An 18441-nucleotide genomic window follows, 5' to 3' on the forward strand; every position below is an offset into this window, starting at 1 on the left:
TTAATATTTTAATCAGATATTCTCTGATTCTCCGTTGAAATACTAAAATTGATGTACACTTTTTAGGCCGGAAGGTAGACAATTGAAAAATTTGGAACCTGCTAGAGATGGCGTCTTTTCGAATAATTTTGTACGATGTTGTTGTAGTTTGAATAAATTCCCGTTCCTTGTTGCGTAATCATGACATTTAGGAGTTACTTTCTAATTCGAGTGTGCATTTTTTCACAAAGAGCAGACAGTTATAAATATAGATAGAAGGTACTGTTAATATCTTCCTTTGCTTGAAAACAGGTCTACATGAATCAGTATTACTTGGATTGTGCAAGAGCATAGTAAACATCTAACAGTTGTTCTTCAGTATTTTTTTAAGCTGCATTAAGGCATAGAAACTGCTAATAAGTCTCACATAGTCGACTTGAAATTGCCAATTCAATGAGTGTGAGCTCCTAAAATCTTTGTGGATTCTGAAGGGTATATATTCGTGTTATTTATAATAACATGTATAGGATGTTCCACAGATTTACTTGAAGAAAACTGTAGCAATACTGTTTTTTGTTTTTTCTGTATTGACCATAATTCTATTTCTTTGACACCACTTTGAGAAATTTTTACTTATTACATTGAATTTTTCTTGAAGTTCCAAAGGACTGTCGGCTTCTGCAGAAATAGAAGTATCATCGGCAAAAAGAACTATCGAAGTAGTGCCGATATGTTGTGGTAAATCATTTATGTATAGTAAAACATTAATGGTCCCAAGACTGAGCCTTGTGGAACTCCATATTCGAGTTTACATTATCCCATTCTACGTATATCTTTCGAAAGATAGAAATTTACTTTGAATTCCAATTACAGTAAGTTTCTTGGCCAGTATATTGAATTTATAGAATCAAAAGCCTTTGATAAATCGAAAAAGAGTGCGGCCACAAACTTTCCTTTGCCAATTCCTCTCGAGATATTTTTCAAGAAAGCTGTAGTCGCACTTTCCGTCGATCTACCGGGGCAAAATCCATTTTGACATTTGTCAATTACATTATGTTTCGTTAAGAAAGGAAGTAGTTGTTCATAGATACATGTTTCAATTACTTTGCTCAACATACTAGGCATAGTTATTGGTCGGTATTTGTCAATCAACAAGGGATCATTTCTTTTTAAGAGAGGAACAAGTGGTTCACATATATACTCAGAAATGGCTTTGATTATTTTTGTCGAGAGACAGTCCATGCCAGTGGAATTTTTATTTTTGAGTCCAAGAATAACATTGTAAACTTCCGATGGAATAACAGGGTTAAAATAAGAACCATTCAAATTACCAACAATTTCAACGAAACTAGTTGATGCACCTAGTTGATGTTGGTGATTGAATTATCTACCTAGTTGACAGTTGCCCAATCAAGAGCTTCTCAGTTCTCTTGATCCTGAACAAATAGAAGTTTCAATGGTGTAGCTAGAAATCGAATAATGGCCTCCTCAAGGGCAGGATATGTTATAATTACTGCTTTTCATCAAATTCTGGAGCAGCTGAAGCAGATTCTGCATCAGGGGAGACAATAGACTCCCCCAGAGCAGATTAGCAAACGCTTACGCTAAAAAAGACGATTCACCCAAACTAGCCTTGCTTGGCTGGATCAAATGTTTCATCAGGTATAGCTCATGAGGAGGTTGCTGTGGACATCAACGTGGAAATCTTGCACCTTGAACGTCCAACAACCCCAATATCGACCAATCTCTAGAGCTCTTTTTGTGTTAGATTTGCTTTTATTAAAATTTATTTTTAATAGTTGAAGAATGACATCAGACGAATAGGTAGTTTATTTTGAAAAAAGTGAAACTAATCACCTCACTTCGCATAGACTAATAAGTCCAATTCGGATAAAAGTACAGATCTTTCTGAACTTTTCTTTTTCTTTTGAGTGTGAAGAAACGTCTTTGGTGGTGTCCAACTGGATAGTATACTACACCAATAAGGCCAGACCTATAATATAATTTCAACTTATGATGTTATTTTGACGTATTCCAAAAACACTTTATTGTGAGATTTTCACTAAGTTGTTTTACAAAAACGCATACAATGGCTTCATCTGGCGTGTCTTTCAACTAATTCTACACATTCAATACTAAATATATATATAGTTTATGGAGTACCTGAAATCAAAGTACCTGTAAACGAAGTACCTGAATTTTAAGTAGCTGATATTTTACCTGAGTTTCTAATGAATTAAATTACCTGCACTTATGTTCCATTTTCACATTTGAAAAAATATATTCAGTAACGGAGAGTTATTGAGTTCTAATTGATCATTCAGTAAATTACCCGAATTCCTGAATCTATTGATTTCTAAACATTCTAGATGATTAAGTTTCAAACTCTTCTCTTCTGAATGTAACACCTCGTACTCATGATTGAACTCGTGTCCTTCTGCTAAAAGATGCTAAAACCTGAATCTATTGATTTCTAAACATTCTAGATGATTAAGTTTCAAACTCTTCTCTTCTAAATGTAACACCTCGTACTCATGATTGAACTCGTGTCCTTCTGCTAAAAGATGGATCATGAGTACGAGGTGTTACATTTAGAAGAGAAGAGTTTGAAACTTAATCATCTAGAATATTTAGAAATCAATAGATTCAGGAATTCGGGTAATTTACTGAATGATCACTTAGAACTCAATAACTCTCCGTTACTGAATATATTTTTTCAAATGTGAAAATGGAACATAAGTGCAGGTAATTTAATTCGTTAGAAACTCAGGTAAAATATCAGCTACTTAAAATTCAGGTACTTCGTTTACAGGTACTTTGATTTCAGGTACTCCATAAACTATATATATATTTAGTATTGAATGTGTAGAATTAGTTGAAAGACACGCCAGATGAAGCCATTGTATGGCGAAACACGTGTTGCGTTTTTGTAAAACAATTTAGTGAAAATCTCACAATAAAGTGTTTTTGGAATACGTTAGTTATGGATTTTCATCAAGTATCGGCCGATTCCATCATATATCTGATGTTATTTTGAACTGAAATACTTCATTTCCATGTTTTCTCTAAAAAAAACCTACAGATAGTGTTCACAAGTCATAATGATGATGCAATAATAATGTAACAGGAGCCTTTATCTGATATAACTTAAATATACAGATATGAATTTTAATTGTTTAATGTTTATGGTATTACATACTCAACGACCAAATTCCATAGAATACTATCGAATCAATTTGTCCCATTTAATTTCCCAGCTTTATAAATGGTTGCTGCTAATGGTTACTACTTGTTGGGGAATTAAACACAAGTATAAACAGAAGGAGGAGGACTCATCTGATTTGTAATAAAAAGTGGTAAATAAAACCTACAATATGGGTTTCCACGGTCCTTTCAAAGGTTACAGGAGAGCTTGATATTGCTCTTATATAAAAACACTGGGACTACAGAGGAAAAGTGGTATTGGGAGAGATCCAACGAAGTTTCTCCATCTCCTGAAGATGACAATTTCGTTGATGAAACGCGCGTCGAGAAGGGAATTGTATTTCTGGCGACTGCATATTTCTTGAACTAGTCTCTTATGCAAGTGTACTCACTCTTCCAATGACTTCAAAAAGGATTCAGTTATTAATGAAAAAAGAGAAAGATATGACATTAATTACCGATGAATTTCACTAATAACATAACAATTCTATTTTTTGCTTCAAAGGCATTCGATACAGTTCAGTGTAGTTTTGTATATTCAATTTGGTTTCCAAAATAATATACTGAATTGGTTACAATCTATAATATGAATGGTCGTAAAATGACAGACAAATATGACTCTATCATATGAAATTATGAGTTCCTCAAGGCACAGTTCAGGAACCTTTACTTTTTGTAGTGTATGTCAATTATCTTTCAGAATATGACTGTATATCTATGTTTGTTGAAGATACAATAACAAATTGATAACATATGGATGAATCTATCTATCTATATATATACTAATATAAATGTGAAAGTTTGTGAGGATGGATGTACGTATGTCTGTTTGTGGCTCTTTCACGCCTAAACGACTGAACGGATTTAGATGAAACTTCACATAAATACAGCTTAATAACATATAGTCTACAATTTACAAAAGTTTTGTGTAATTTTGGTTATATATTCTTGCTCCCTGAGAGCTATCTTGGTGCAGCCAGTAGCATGTGCAGCCAGTTGGAGTTACATGCAGATAATGTACTGTAAGATTGTTTATCTTGAATAATTCTAAATAAAAGTCCGCAATAGCATATATCTACCTCTTATATGGTAACTACTAAATGCAAAATACTAAGCCATAAATACAATTAAATTGGAAACTTTTTTACATACACATTTGAGAAAATCTGTCAATATCTTATAAAAATTGATATTATTGTCCTATTAAGTATTTAATAAACTTTCTCTTTAACACTAAGTAGTTTGGATGAATCATTTAAAAGTTATCACGATAAGATTAACTTGATGCAGTGCAGTAAGCCATTACGCGTCGCGTCTACTGTGAGACGACGGGGAAGATGCGCAGGGGTAGAGAGATAGTCTAAGCAATGAAGCGCTATTGCCAAGAATGCGACCCGAACACGGACAGGCAGACGTCGTTGACGGTTATGTTAGTTTTGAGTTGTGTCTTAGAATTTGAAAAGGGAGGTACCGTAACCCATCTAGGGGCGGGGGAAAAGGTATGACAGTTGAGGTTATGATAGAAGGATGTCCCCCTTGAATTAAAAATCTACCTGTCTTTACATTTTATTCTCAGCAAATGTGTCTTTAAGATATTTAATCTGTTTCGTAACTGGTGCTACACAATTTATAAATAGTATGTTAGAAAAAACCTGCTATCTTTTGAAACTAATATATCGGTTGATTATTATTTAACAGTCAAGAATCAAGTAACAAGATTATAACATTTAAGAACTCGCCTATTTATAATGCAACAATTGAAAATACAAGTTTTATGCTGCACTAAAAAAGTTAATAAATCTAAAGAAATGAACTTTAAATATTCAAGCCAGTCTCGGATATACCTACACAGAAGGTTGAATGGACTGACGCCTATCAGAAAGCAACTACTCCCCTGGCTAATACCACGAAGGGCGTTGGATTATATCCGACAGGCGTCAGTGCAGGAATCTTCACAGAAAATTTTCCTACTAATGCAATTGGCAATACAATTGAAAGAGACGACCTTCAATTTTGGAACGGACACACTTGCAGACCGGTTTCGGGCTCATTAGCCACTCGTCTGTGCAAGATAGTGGCCATTATCAATAATATTCCATAATTGAAAATCGGAATTCTTTCAGAGTATTTCATTCCTCTTCCTAAGTTGGGATATCCGAGACTGGCTTGAACGTTTAAAGTTCATTTCTTTAGATTTGTTTACTGCCAGTCTTCAAGCATAGCCCACTGACTAATAAGAAAAAAAAAGTTAATGATAATAATTAACCTCGACCAGATATTTTTCTTGAGATAATGTATCTAGTTGAAGCTGGGATTATTCTGCCATGTTACATGGCTGACGGACTTCGAATAGCCATTATGCTCCCTAGGTGGCTCGGGGAGTTATCAACATTGCCTACCCAGGTCACGAGTCTAATGACCAATGTAGTCGATGCCTATGACACAAAATAATAATAATTATTATTATTGTCATTAAACTTCAAGGTTGCACTGGTCAGACCATGTCCTTGAAGCACCGATATATTCGAAGGGCATGCCAGCATCATCAACAAATCACCACTCCCACGCCAAGAGATAGGTGAGTATTGGGACCGAGAATCATGTGTCCTGAGTAGACACAATGAGCCAAGAAGACAGCCTTCTGATTTTGTGTTTCCAAAATTTCTGTTTTACTGCGCAAGTTGGCATGACTTTGAGATTCGAGAGGGCATTATTATTCCAAGGACTCCAACAATCACTAAAACCATATTATCAAAGTTACCTGGATAGAGTCTGAAGTCTCAAAGAAAATATCTCAATATTTCATTAGTTTCTCTCTCTTTTTGGATGGTAATCGCCTCAACAAGAGTTAAAAGCTCCAAGACGAATATTGTCTTACTCTGATAGGCAAAGAAAATGAGAAATGGATAGTTTCAATAAATTCGGCACTTCTCATTACCCACAAAAGATTCAATATTCCCTGGAACATAAGGTAACACTGCTGTCTCATCAATGCCCTAAAAAGGCCCGTAGATGGTAATAAAGCGTTTTTAGAGACAGGTTGGCTGCAGGTTGACAGGCAAATGCTGGACATGTCAACGGCAAGTGCATAAGGGTCTGGAACGCCTCGCGGAAGGTTCTGCATGTGGTTTCAGGAACCGATATAAACATTACGCGACTGCAGTAGACTAAAGACACCGTCCTGATCACCGTTCTGAAGCTGCATTGATAAGTCAAGGTCTTCAATGGTTTTGAAGAGAACCCCATGCATTGGCTTATCCTCGCGTTGCCACAGGAATGAAGTGATCTCTATGGATTTGAACTGAACGGGTTACAACTTGGCGACATTATCAATACATAGATGGAGTTGTAGTGATGATGGAGTAGATTTGATAATAGCTACCTATATCCAGAAATAATTGAAACTGAAAATCAAACTGATGTTTTCTCATGTGGTGTCTCGTCATTTCAATATTAGGATAAATCTTTATTTCATCTCAATATGTCTCAGTTGAATTCGTGAAAGACAAACAGTAAGAAAATTATGTTTACTCATGCCTTGTCCTTTACATGAATAAATTTCATCTCTCATTATCATAATTATTTTATGAGAAATCTTATCTCTGAAACTCACATCTTGATGCATTATTTTTGTATTTCACAGTTGCAAATGAAAGGCATTCTTAAGAACTTACCGTTTTTAGGAACTGCTTTGTCGAAACCAGCCATTGTTTGCATATCATAGCTTTGTTCAAGATCCAAAGCTCCCTGTAACAATGAGAAAGTTATATAATCGAATGGACAGCATTTTATCTAGTTAATTTAACAACTCATATAAATGAAATAGTTTCGGATCCTTCAATATATATTTACATTTATTCACTGATCATACTCATTTGGTCACATGTTGAAATCTCTCACTATCTGGGACTTTACACTTTTTTAAGTTCTGATATGTACCGATCTTGGTGGAATCAAGTCACTTGAACAACTCCCGTGAAAGTATCCATAAAAGAGAGACAAATCTCCAACCTTTCTTCAATGTTCCAGACTATCAAGATTGAAAGTGATCTTCACGTCTCCAATCAGGCGGATGGCTCTTTTCTGGATGAAATCCAGCAGCATCAGGATATGCTTAGGGGTGGAGCTTCATATATGAGAACAATACTCCAAAGAAGGTTTGATCTGAGCTTTATAAAGCATCAGAAGTTGTTAAGGTGTATACAGTTTTCTGGTTCGGAACAGTGTTCCAAGCTTTTGAGAAGCAGCCTTTGCAATTACTGTGTTTAAAAACAAAATTTACAGCTTGTATAATAAACATTATTACACTATATATGGAGATGAAATAAAAAATGAAACAATAAGAAACAAAACAAAAGAATGAATAAATATAGTTTAAAAAAATTGAAAACATGCTTTTAAAGAACATCGAACTAAAAAGTTAAAATAACGAACGAAAAAACTAGTAACGGGTGATTTTCTAAGAGGTATAGGATTTGATTTTCAAAACAACACAAAAAAATTTGAAAATTGATGAAATTTTTATTGGAATCGACAGAACGATCAATATAATTTAATGTTTGAAGATGATTTCATGCAAATATTATCCGCGGTTCCGCTTTAGAGGGCCCATGCGCAAGGTCCAATTTTGGCACACTCTCTCTAACATATTGACCAGTATTTCACGTATAAATGCTTCAATATTGGCTTCCAGAGCGTCAGTCGTTGCTGGTTTATCCCTGTAGACATGAGCCTTAACATGACCCCACAAGAAATAATCCAAAGGCGTTAAATCGCACGATCTAGGCGGCCAATTGACGGGTCCCAAACGTGAGATAAACTGTTCACCGAAGGCGGCTCTTAATTGGGCCATTGTTTCGCGTGCCGTGTAACATGTGGCACCGTCTTGTTGAAATCACATGTCAGGCATGTCCAATTCTTCCACTTTGGGCAACAAAAAGTTGTCACTCATCAAACGGTACCGCTCGTCATTCACAGTAACGTTCCGGCCATTGTCATCTTTGAAGAAGAACGGCCCGATGATGCCACCGACCCATAATCCACACCAAACAGTGACTTTTTCGGGATGCTTCGGTAGCTCTTGCAATGCTTGTGGCTGGTCTTCACTCCAGATGCGGTAATTTTGCTTGTTAACGTATCCATTCAACCAGAAATGAGCCTCGTCGCTGAACACAATTTTTCGATAAAAATGTGGATCTTCCTCCAACTTTGCCAGCGCCCATTCACCAAATGTTGGACGTTGTGGGAGGTCGTGTGGCTTCGATTCTTGCACTAGCTGTATCTTATCAGGTTTTACACTCAAATCCTTTTGCAAAATTATCCATGTGGTGGAGTAACGAAGGCCCAATTGCTGCGAACGGCGACGAATCGATATTTCACGGTCATCACGAACACTGGCAGATACAGCCGCAATATTTTCTCCCTCAGTAGGCCGACGAAACTGCCCATAAAATGGAAGAAGTGCACGATGCACTTTCTTCACCGAGCATGAATATTGATAATAAAATTCAATAATTTGCAAGCGTTGTTCATTCGTAAGTCGATTCATGGTTAAATTATAGACTAAACTGAACAAGCTTGACAATGACACAAGATACGATCCACACGTGATCTATCAAAAACAGTGTTGCCAAAAAGATACAAGCAAAAAAATCATATGACACAAAGCGCCTACGCTTTGTGTCATGTGATAATAATACTTCAATAATACTAGTATTTTTCGTTCAATATTGTTTTAAGCTTATTTAAAAAAAAACATTTTCAACTTTTAACTTCGATGTTCTTGTCTTGTTGTCGATGTTTTTTTAGTCTTTTTGAACTATATTCATTTTATATGAACTTTGGGATCAATCAGCCGTATATTGTTTAGAAAAATGACCATTGATATTTTCCGATTCCGGAAAGGGAGCCTGAAAATCAGCTACCAAGCCCAAGGCAGCTGGCGCGCAAATGAGCGTTACAAATAAGGCAGCAGGCACGCGTGTTAATAAAAAATCCTTTTTTTAAATGAAGAAATACATGTAAAGTGATTTTGAATTATATCGATGAGGTTACGTACAGCGCCATCTGCCCGCGAATAGATCAAGCAATAATGTCAAATTCAAATTCTGTTAAATACAGATCCGGAGCTTGAGAGTTACAAACAAACAAACATACATACATACATACATACAGATGAAGGTAATAAAAGCGTGTTAAAAAATAAGTACAAACATCATTTGATCTATAGAAAACTTCAAGAGTGGTTCAGTCAATACTTTTTCGCCTCTTTTTTGAATTGTTTGAAGGATGTTATATATTTTATATTTTAAGGTAAGACATTCAATATTTTTGGACCATAAAAGAAAAAAGAATTCTGGGTGACCGTTTTACTAAAGAATTCAATTCAATCGAAATCTGCTCGTTTATGGAACATTCTTATTAGACAATGATAAATGTATAGTGAATGAATATTTAACATGTTGGTTTCTTGATATAACTCTCTTGTTGAAAATAGTCTATTTTCTTTCAAAGATATAAAATGTTTTGAGCAGTTTGTAATGCACTAATAGCATTTTTGCACCCCAAAGAGGAACAGAATATTTCATTATAGATTCGACAAGAGAGGTATAGAGTATTATAAGATTTTTTTTGACAGTATGTCACCTAGTTCATAAAAAGTGTGCATAATTACTCTGAGCCTTGTTGCTCCAAAGTTGATATGTTTCATCCATTTTAGGTGCTGATCTAAAATAACTCCGAGGTATTTTATAGATGTGGTTTGTTCTATGATCTGACAGTCGCAAGAATTTTGATTATTACAGTGCGGTATATGCATTTTTATTTTGTAATTTTGGGTTGATCACGAAGGGTGGGGGGTGGGTGAGTGATTTTGAAAAAAGTCACTAAATTCTGAGTGTAAAGTTGGAATTCTCGAAGGAAATCCAATAAAAGTGTAAGTTTGAAGATGGAATTGATTACATTTTCGAGAATAGGGTCACAATTTTGCCAAAGTTTCAAGAATGAGCTTGAATTTTACCAAAATTATTATAGCTGAAAATAAGAATTATATTAACCAAAATAAACCTGAAATGTGTTGTTTCAGGGATTTCAAATCATTTTATATAGTAGACAATGGAAGCCCGAACTAGTGAAATTCATCATGAAACATTGTCAATCACCTTCAAACAAAAATTATTATAGTTAAATTCTGATCTCAATTACAGAATACTGTTAAATTTTTATTTCAGATAACCGTAAATAAAATTATAATATTATTTACCTGATCACATTCCAAAGTAAGAGGTTTGAGAAATTCACTTGAGGGTTGAGGTAGAATTTTCAAAATGTTATCTCCATTAGTATTTACATTACTGTTGAAAATTTCTTGAACTTCTGTATCATATTCCTCCTCCTCTTCTTCTTCTTCTTTCAAACCGTCATATTCTTCACAATTGTAACTAGAAGGTTGAATTGGTTTATCGCTACCAGGTAGTAGAGAACATATTGCTTTCATTCTATCTACAATCTGCAACAAATTTGATTCAGAAAATTAAGGAGTTTATAACAAATTTGATTGATGAATATGGAGTGAGGATCGACTAGTCATTTAAAATTCAAAACTTTAGTTGTAGTAATTCTACAACGTGCTAGGGATTGCATGATGAAAAGCGAGACCTCATTAATCCCAAACATATATAAGTTCTGATAATATAATTCGTGTCTACCTTTATCATCGGCGGCAGAATGTTCTATTAGATGGAATTTCATCAGAGGAACGTTTCATTGGCAGTGGGATCCCACAAGGTTCCGTTTTGGGACCGATGTTGTTTCTCATTTATGCCAATGACTTAGTCCATGTTGACATAAGTGGTAAATTCATTTGTTTTGCTGAAGACACCACTATCCTCTGGCATAGCAACACCGCCTCAAATTTACTTGATCAAATCATTGTTGACATAAGAAGGGTGAAAGAGTGGTGTGATTCCAATCTTTTATCATTCAACATCGACAAAACAAATGTGGTCACGTTTAGATGTAACATAGAGAAAGTATACTCTGGACAAAAACAAATTTTTAGGGCTCTTTCATTGATGAAAATCTAAAATTTGATTCACATGTCGACTACTTATATGAAAGACTAGCAGCAGGATGTCATGCAGTGAGAGTTGTTGCAAGAGAGTTAGATACTACTATTACAAGATCAGTTTATTTTGCACAAATTGAGTCCTATTTAAGTTATGGAATTTGTTTCTGGGGAAATTGGCACAATTTCGTTTCAATATGGTATTCCCTCTACAAAAAAATAAACATCAGATATTTATGCAAGGCTAGTACAGGCATTCATGCCGCCCATTATTTGTGAAGCAAAAAAAAAACATAGTATGTCTTTTTATTTGGGCGAATATACAAGGTGTAACTGAATAAGTGTAAAACATTTAGGGAGGTGATTCCTCATCGAAAAAAAGATAGGATCTTTCATATAAAGAAACTTCATTGGAGCATCCCTTGTTAAGATACAGCTACTTAAAGGGGGTACATGAAATTTGTACAACAATTTTTTTCACAAGCAATGAAAAAGTTACAATATTGAAATTAACCTGACATTTTGTACTACCAAAAAGACACTTAGCTAGTAATTTATTTGGTTTACCCAATGGTTGTAAGGGGTGGAAAACGCAACCCCTAAAATTTAATTCCAATGTAACTTTTTGTCTTATTATTTGTTTACCATTTAAAAATGTATTTCCGATAGCCTGTTTCATTCTAAACAAAAAAAGTCTTTTGGGTTTTTTGCCCAAAATAAACCAGTTCGCAGCAAAACATTATTTTACGAACAACTACAGAGATACATCGTCATGAATGCGAAAATACGAAAGGGTAATAAACAAAACTAATTTATTAATAACAAAACACACAATATGTAAAAATCATAGTAAATGTTCAATATGTCTACTTTCAGACATTACACTTGGTTCGGCGTATTGAGCCATGTATTCGCTCAAATATTCCTGGAATCTCTCTGATTAAGCTGCACGCATCAATGATGCGGTTTCTTAAGTCCTCTACATCGCGAACAGGAGTACGATAAACCAAATGCTGAAAATGGCCCCAAATAGAGAAATCGAGAGGATTGAGATCCGGGGATCAAGTGGGCTATTTATGTGGTCCTCCTCGACCTATCCACTGATTTGCATATGTTTCAGTTAAATGCTGACGTGCTACTTGACTAAAATGGGCGGGAGCCCCATCATGCATAAAAACATATCCCTTCTGACGCCCAAAGGAACTTCCTCAGCAGTACTGGATGCACTTCTCTTAAAAATTGAACGTATGCCTCACCATTTATTCGAGGAGGTAGAAAATGAGGCCCAATTGAATCATCCCCAATAACTCGGAGCCACACGTTAAGAGAAAACTGTTCTTGATGGTTAGATTCGACAATAGCGTGAGGGTTTTCATAGCCCATATGTGGTAATTATGAAAATTAATAATCTTGTCCCGAGAAAAACTACATTCTTCTGTGAGTTCTATCGTCTTCAGAAAGTCACAATTTCTTCTAATCATTTCCAGCATCCAATTGCAATATTTAAGACGGTTCAGAAAGTCTCGCGGTAACAGGGTCTATACTTGTTGCAGATGGTAAGGGTATAAGAGTTGTTCCTTTAAAATTCGAAATACCGTCATATGATCAACATTTAGCAAAAAAGCAATCTTTCTAGTACTGGTAGTAGGTTGTTCTTTAATCAAATTAAGTACTGCTTCCTCAAGCTGTGGTGTTCGTACTTCTCGATGGCGACCACAATCCTGCGTTTTTTTGTCGAATGAACCATATTCTCGTAATCGTTGATGAAGTCGAGTAAATATTCTATGTGAAGGATGCTGTCGTTGAGGATACATTTCAGAATATCTTCTAGAAGCTTCTAACCCATTCCCCTGCGACATACCGTAACCGTAATGCATATCAGCCATTTCCTCATTTGTGTATGCCATTTTAATAACAAGTGAATTATTAAAGTAACAGATTGAGAACAGAACAACAACACACAATTAGTATTAATTCAATTTCGAAAATTCACAAACTGACAGCGTCATACCAATTTAATTGTCACTATCGCTAATAGCGACCTACTAGATAGATTAGTTTCGTATTTTCGCATTTATGACGATATAAATGCGAATAAAATAATTTTTTGCTGAGATCTGGTTTATTTTGGGCAAAAAACCCAAGAGACATTTTTTGTTTAGAATGAAACAGGCTATCAGAAATAAATTTTTAAATGGTAAACAATTAATAAGACAAAAAGTTACATTGGAAATAACTTTTACGGGTTGCGTTTTCCACCCCTTACAACCATGGGGTAAACCAAATAAATTTCTGGCTAAGTGTCTTTTTGGTAGTACAAAACGTCAGGTTAATTTTAATATTGTAACTTTTTAGTGCTTGTGAAAAAAATTGTTATATAAATATTATGTACCCCCTTTAAGGGGATGTATCTTAACAAGAGATGCTGCAATGAAATTTCTTTATATGAAAGATCCTATCTTTTTTTCAATGAGGAATCACCTCCTCAAATGTTTTACACTTATTTAGTTACACCCTGTATAATGAAAAGGAATTCAGAAAGAAAGTAAAAGAATTCGTTGTTGAGAGGTCCTATTATAGTGTGGACGAATTCTATCAAGGTTCTATCGAGTAATTGGTATGTATGTTCAGATCTTGGGTAATAAAGCATATTTTGATTCGATTTGATTCAATTTGTGTACCACCAATTTCATCAAAATCCCTAGTGAGCGGAGAAGTGTATGTTCTCTTTAAGGAAGAAAAGGGTGCTAAATCGCACTTCTCAAGTTTTCACAAAAAGATACACAAAACGTAGAAATTGGTATTTTCAATTCTTCTTTCATATTATTAAACTGAGGTTGGTTATTTAGTAAAATAGTATATCTAACATGATGGGTGATTAATAATAATAATACAAATATTTACAGCGATTTTTACATATGTTTACATAATAGAATTGAGATACATTAGATTTGTGGAAAAAAAAGGAAAACAGACTATAATAGATTTGATGTTTTCCCAAAGAGTTTTTTCCGGGTACTTATTTAAATTTGGTTGGTGGTCCTTCAGCTCTTTCCCTACAAAATGTCTCTGCAGGGTCTCCATGTTAGTTTCGTTTTTTGCAAAGCGGTTTTCTACGGCAGTCTCTCCTTTATAGATTTCATTTTTGTAGTTTCATACAGCAGTGCGTTTGAGGGATTGTGTAGTATGTTCTGAGAGTTACATATTTTGGTAATACTCCTTAGTGTAAATGTTTCAGCTTTTTGGAGATTATTTAGGAAAAGTGGGAGGCAGATCATTTCATATATATTATTTGCAGTTTAACTGTTGATTCCTCTTTTTTTAAATGTCAGACTCCGAAAATGTTTTCCTCAGATGATGCATTTCTTTCATTTCATTTTTGTATGGCTGTTCAAGTTGATTTTTTGGTCAATGTTAACCCCCAAGTATTTACTGATTGCTTCTTACCACTTCGTTGTTGATATTTATTGTAGTAATAATAATATTTTCTAATAATATTTGTGTTCATAATAATCTAGACGTAACAATTTACTTGGCTCAGTGTCTTAAACCATATATTGAGAGTCGTATGAAATCTTAAGCAGCTAATTATTAATTTCCAGTGGGAATATTATTTTATAAATACTATCTTTCTTTCCCAAAAATCAATCTCAACTAAAAATATATCCCTTCAATTAAAACTATCTTATAACTATGTGCATAAGTTGTAAGCTTTCAGTAGTAACAAATAAAAAAATTGAATACTTAAGACTTGTTGAACCTTGAGACTGGTATGAAACCACCCTTATGTTACTAATAAATATAACCCCTCGAATTTTTGGCTGCGACAGCATGTGCATAAGAAAAATAGTTAGTAAGAAAAAAACCCATTTTGAAACCCATTGCAGGCTTATGTATTTTAGATATTATTCAAATTTATATAACAAAATACTTAATTAACCTATTGTCTACATACATTAAATGACTAATTTTTCAACATTTATTTCCAGACTTCATTGTCCAATTGAAATTTTTCCAATATTAAATAACTGATGGCAACCAAAATTAATAAACACTTTTGTTTATCGCAAGAAAAATAAACTATTAGATATCTCCACTGTAAATCTTATCATTATGCTAGCGTCAAAAAAAGATATAGTTATACTCTGTCCCTCTAAGCACCGGACCTCCCAGACAAGGCTGCTTGTACAGAGTTGGACTAAGCAACGACCAATTTTTTTTATGATATGCGGCTGGGTATAGGAAACTTTTTTAGACATGATTAGATCAAACTTATTCCGTGGCATTAAAAATCGTAATTCACGAATGAATTGTGTGTATTTTCTATGTTATCCAATTTGGTACTGAAGAGCCCCAAGTGTCTTATGGCGAAACATTGATGTATACCAGTGAGGATGACAGTGTTCCATGTAAGTGCAATTTGTTACCATTCATTTAAAGTAGAACTCCTGTGAATGATATCTGAATTTCATTCCATAACGAATGTTTGGAAAACAAACTGAGCAAAGAAAACTATCTTCTGTATAATTCAGGGTTCATTTAAAAGTTTATATGTTTATATGAAAGTAGCTGTTTTAGGAGGGCTTTCTTCCAGTTTGTGATCTTTGCATGATCTAGACATCCATGTATAGTTACTTATTTTCAAATTGATTACTTCTTTCTTTTCTTTGGAAGATTCCCACATTTTTTTTTTGTATCAAGAGGAGTAGTAGAAAGCCAAAAACTTTCTTTCCCAACAAATAAGCAGTTTCTTCAGCCGTATAATTTCAAACTTTGAAATACCGTATTTGTACACACCACACATGTTAAAACGCAAATCATGACTCCGACACTGTAACATGAATTCCGCCAGCCGATTGCAGTTAAATCTGATTGGCCAGCATAAGGAGACTTGTTTATTTCTTCACCCAATAGATGCAAATGTGCGCCGTGATCATGCTTTGATAAATCATCTATCTTTGTTTGGGTTACTTTGTTTGTAGGATGGATATAGTTTAGATGTTTGTGTGATAGGCTAAAGACAGTTTGCAGTTCAGGTAATAATCTGAAAAGAGGAAATAACTATCATTAATGGTTTTGGAGCAAAACGCATATCCGGAGCAGTTTGTGGGAAGACCTCTCAATGAAGTGGATAAAAGCAATACACAACATATACAGATTCCACAATCATCACAAGCCTAACAGCAATACATATACATCTTAACTACTGTCATACCTTATTTTCTCGGTTTGTGTGAGAAATTGAGAGGTATCGGTTATAGATATAATGTAAGAACAACTACCAACATATTGAGATCTCTTTTGACATAAACAATTCCCGAAACTACGGTTAAAAAAATGAAAAATTGTATTTGAAATATACCTTGTTTATGTCAAAAAAAAGTTATATAGGTCAAACCTAAAGAGCCCTAGATTTGAGAAAAAATGAACATCATGAATATATAAGGAGAAGACAGGTAACAGGATCGGGAATAACGGAGCATATTCTAAAATCATCTGGTGATCCCGCTATAATATGGAGCGAAACAAAAATCCTCACAGGAGAAACTCGTTAAAAAATTAGAGAATCAAAGCTTTTTACAATTTGAGACGAGGAATTCGAAATGAATTTTGGTTTTTGAAAACGGCAAAAATCTCGATCACTACAGAAAGCTAAGTATAGAAATTTAATGTTTTCGATTGATTTTTTCCAATTTGTAGGCAAAATTTATGAATAAGACAAGTTACTACTGACTAATTGAACTCTTCAGTGATTTATATTACACAATAACTTTTCAGGTTGAACTTTTCAGTTTGCCCTTCATCACACTCCAGCAAATTCTCTATTGATTTAGCTTTGTTTGTTTTTCAAATTGTGAAAGGAGAAAAATTGAAGTAATCATAATACATACCTCATCCATACTAGGCCTCTTTGATGGATCGTGGTCCCAGCAAGAAGTCATCAAATTTTCAATAGGTTGTGGACAATTTCTCAACAAAGGAGGTCTTTTACCTTTATGTACGGCCCACATGATGCTGAATGCTGTACCTCCTTGGTTGTAAAATGGTTTCTTTCGGGAGGTGACCTCCCATAAAATTATGCCCCAGCTGAAAACATCACATTTTTCTGTGTAATGGGAGGATGAGAAAACCTGAAAAAATACCAGTGAATCAGTGTTAGGGTTTCAAAGAACATCCAACGTTTCTAAAAAGTTTCATTTACATTTTCTCTTGAAGTTTAAAACTAACTACAATTTTGATATCGAAGAGAGTTATGTAAACTTAAGTAAACCATAAGATATTCAAAACAACCTCAAAATGAATTAAAAAAACAACGGTTAACTTCTTTAATAAAAAAGATTCTAATAAGAAAGTACACAATATTCTTTCATTCTATTCATTTATTTTATACGAAACTTTCATATTCTGATATATGGAAGTTAACAAAAATTATTAAGAAAAAATAAGTAACTTCTACATAATACGAAAATATTTACTTACAATTTGATTACCCTCAAAAAAATTCTTAGAAAATATATGAACTGTTTTAGATTTTTTTATTTTTGCGGCTATTCAGCAATTTTGTCAAATTTCGAAGATGCAATGAAGTATCCTAGTTTTTCAAATAAGACCTTTATACCATATTCAACGAAAGTCACTTTTTGTGGAGGAAAAAATCAGTTTTTTTATCGACCTTTTTTGGGTAATTGTTACCTTCCACAATCTGAAAAAATATAAAAATTATAATGGAGAACTTTATACAAGTGTCATACATCTGTCGAAGAAGTAAAGAAATAAGCTATCAAAAAAGGAATAACTACGAATATATTCGAATTTTTTATCCATTTCTGAAGACGGGGGCAGATTTTGGCCTCCGAAACGTAAAAGATAAGTATTATTTCTTAATATTTTTTTTGATAGGCGAAATTGTTAAATACAAGTTAGTGTTAAATAGAAGATTTTTCTTTGTGAAAAATACTTTGATTTTTACGCAGTAACTTATCGGGGTAAACTAAAAAGTTTGCCCTTCTACACTTGTATAAAGTTCTCCATTATAATTTTTATATTTTTTCAGATTGTGGAAGGTAATAATTACCCAAAAAAGGTCGATAAAAAACCTTTATACCTTTTTTCATTAAACGGTGAATTATTTTTTCTTGTCTTTTAGTACAGGATGATAAAATTGTGATAAGATATCTAATTCGAGGTAGAAA

General features: G+C 34.0%; 1 protein-coding gene across 1 annotated transcript in view; it reads right to left on the reverse strand.

Annotated features, from left to right (window-relative positions):
• The window catches only part of LOC111506663 (mitogen-activated protein kinase kinase kinase 7), a 167267-nt gene that overhangs the window by 135389 nt on the left and 13437 nt on the right, over positions 1–18441 (reverse strand). Inside the window, exons 4-6 of the mRNA XM_074175941.1 lie at positions 17140–17379; positions 10445–10690; positions 6858–6930 (exon numbers count right to left, since the gene is read on the reverse strand). Coding sequence (XP_074032042.1) covers positions 6858–6930; positions 10445–10690; positions 17140–17379 — 559 coding nt within the window. The remainder of the gene's footprint in view (positions 1–6857; positions 6931–10444; positions 10691–17139; positions 17380–18441) is intronic.

The sequence above is a fragment of the Leptinotarsa decemlineata genome, unplaced genomic scaffold (genome assembly GCF_025532065.1).
Source record: "Leptinotarsa decemlineata unplaced genomic scaffold, Ldec_3_MD MMD2_tig00001393_RagTag_RagTag, whole genome shotgun sequence".
Classification (NCBI taxonomy): Eukaryota; Metazoa; Arthropoda; class Insecta; order Coleoptera; family Chrysomelidae; genus Leptinotarsa; species Leptinotarsa decemlineata.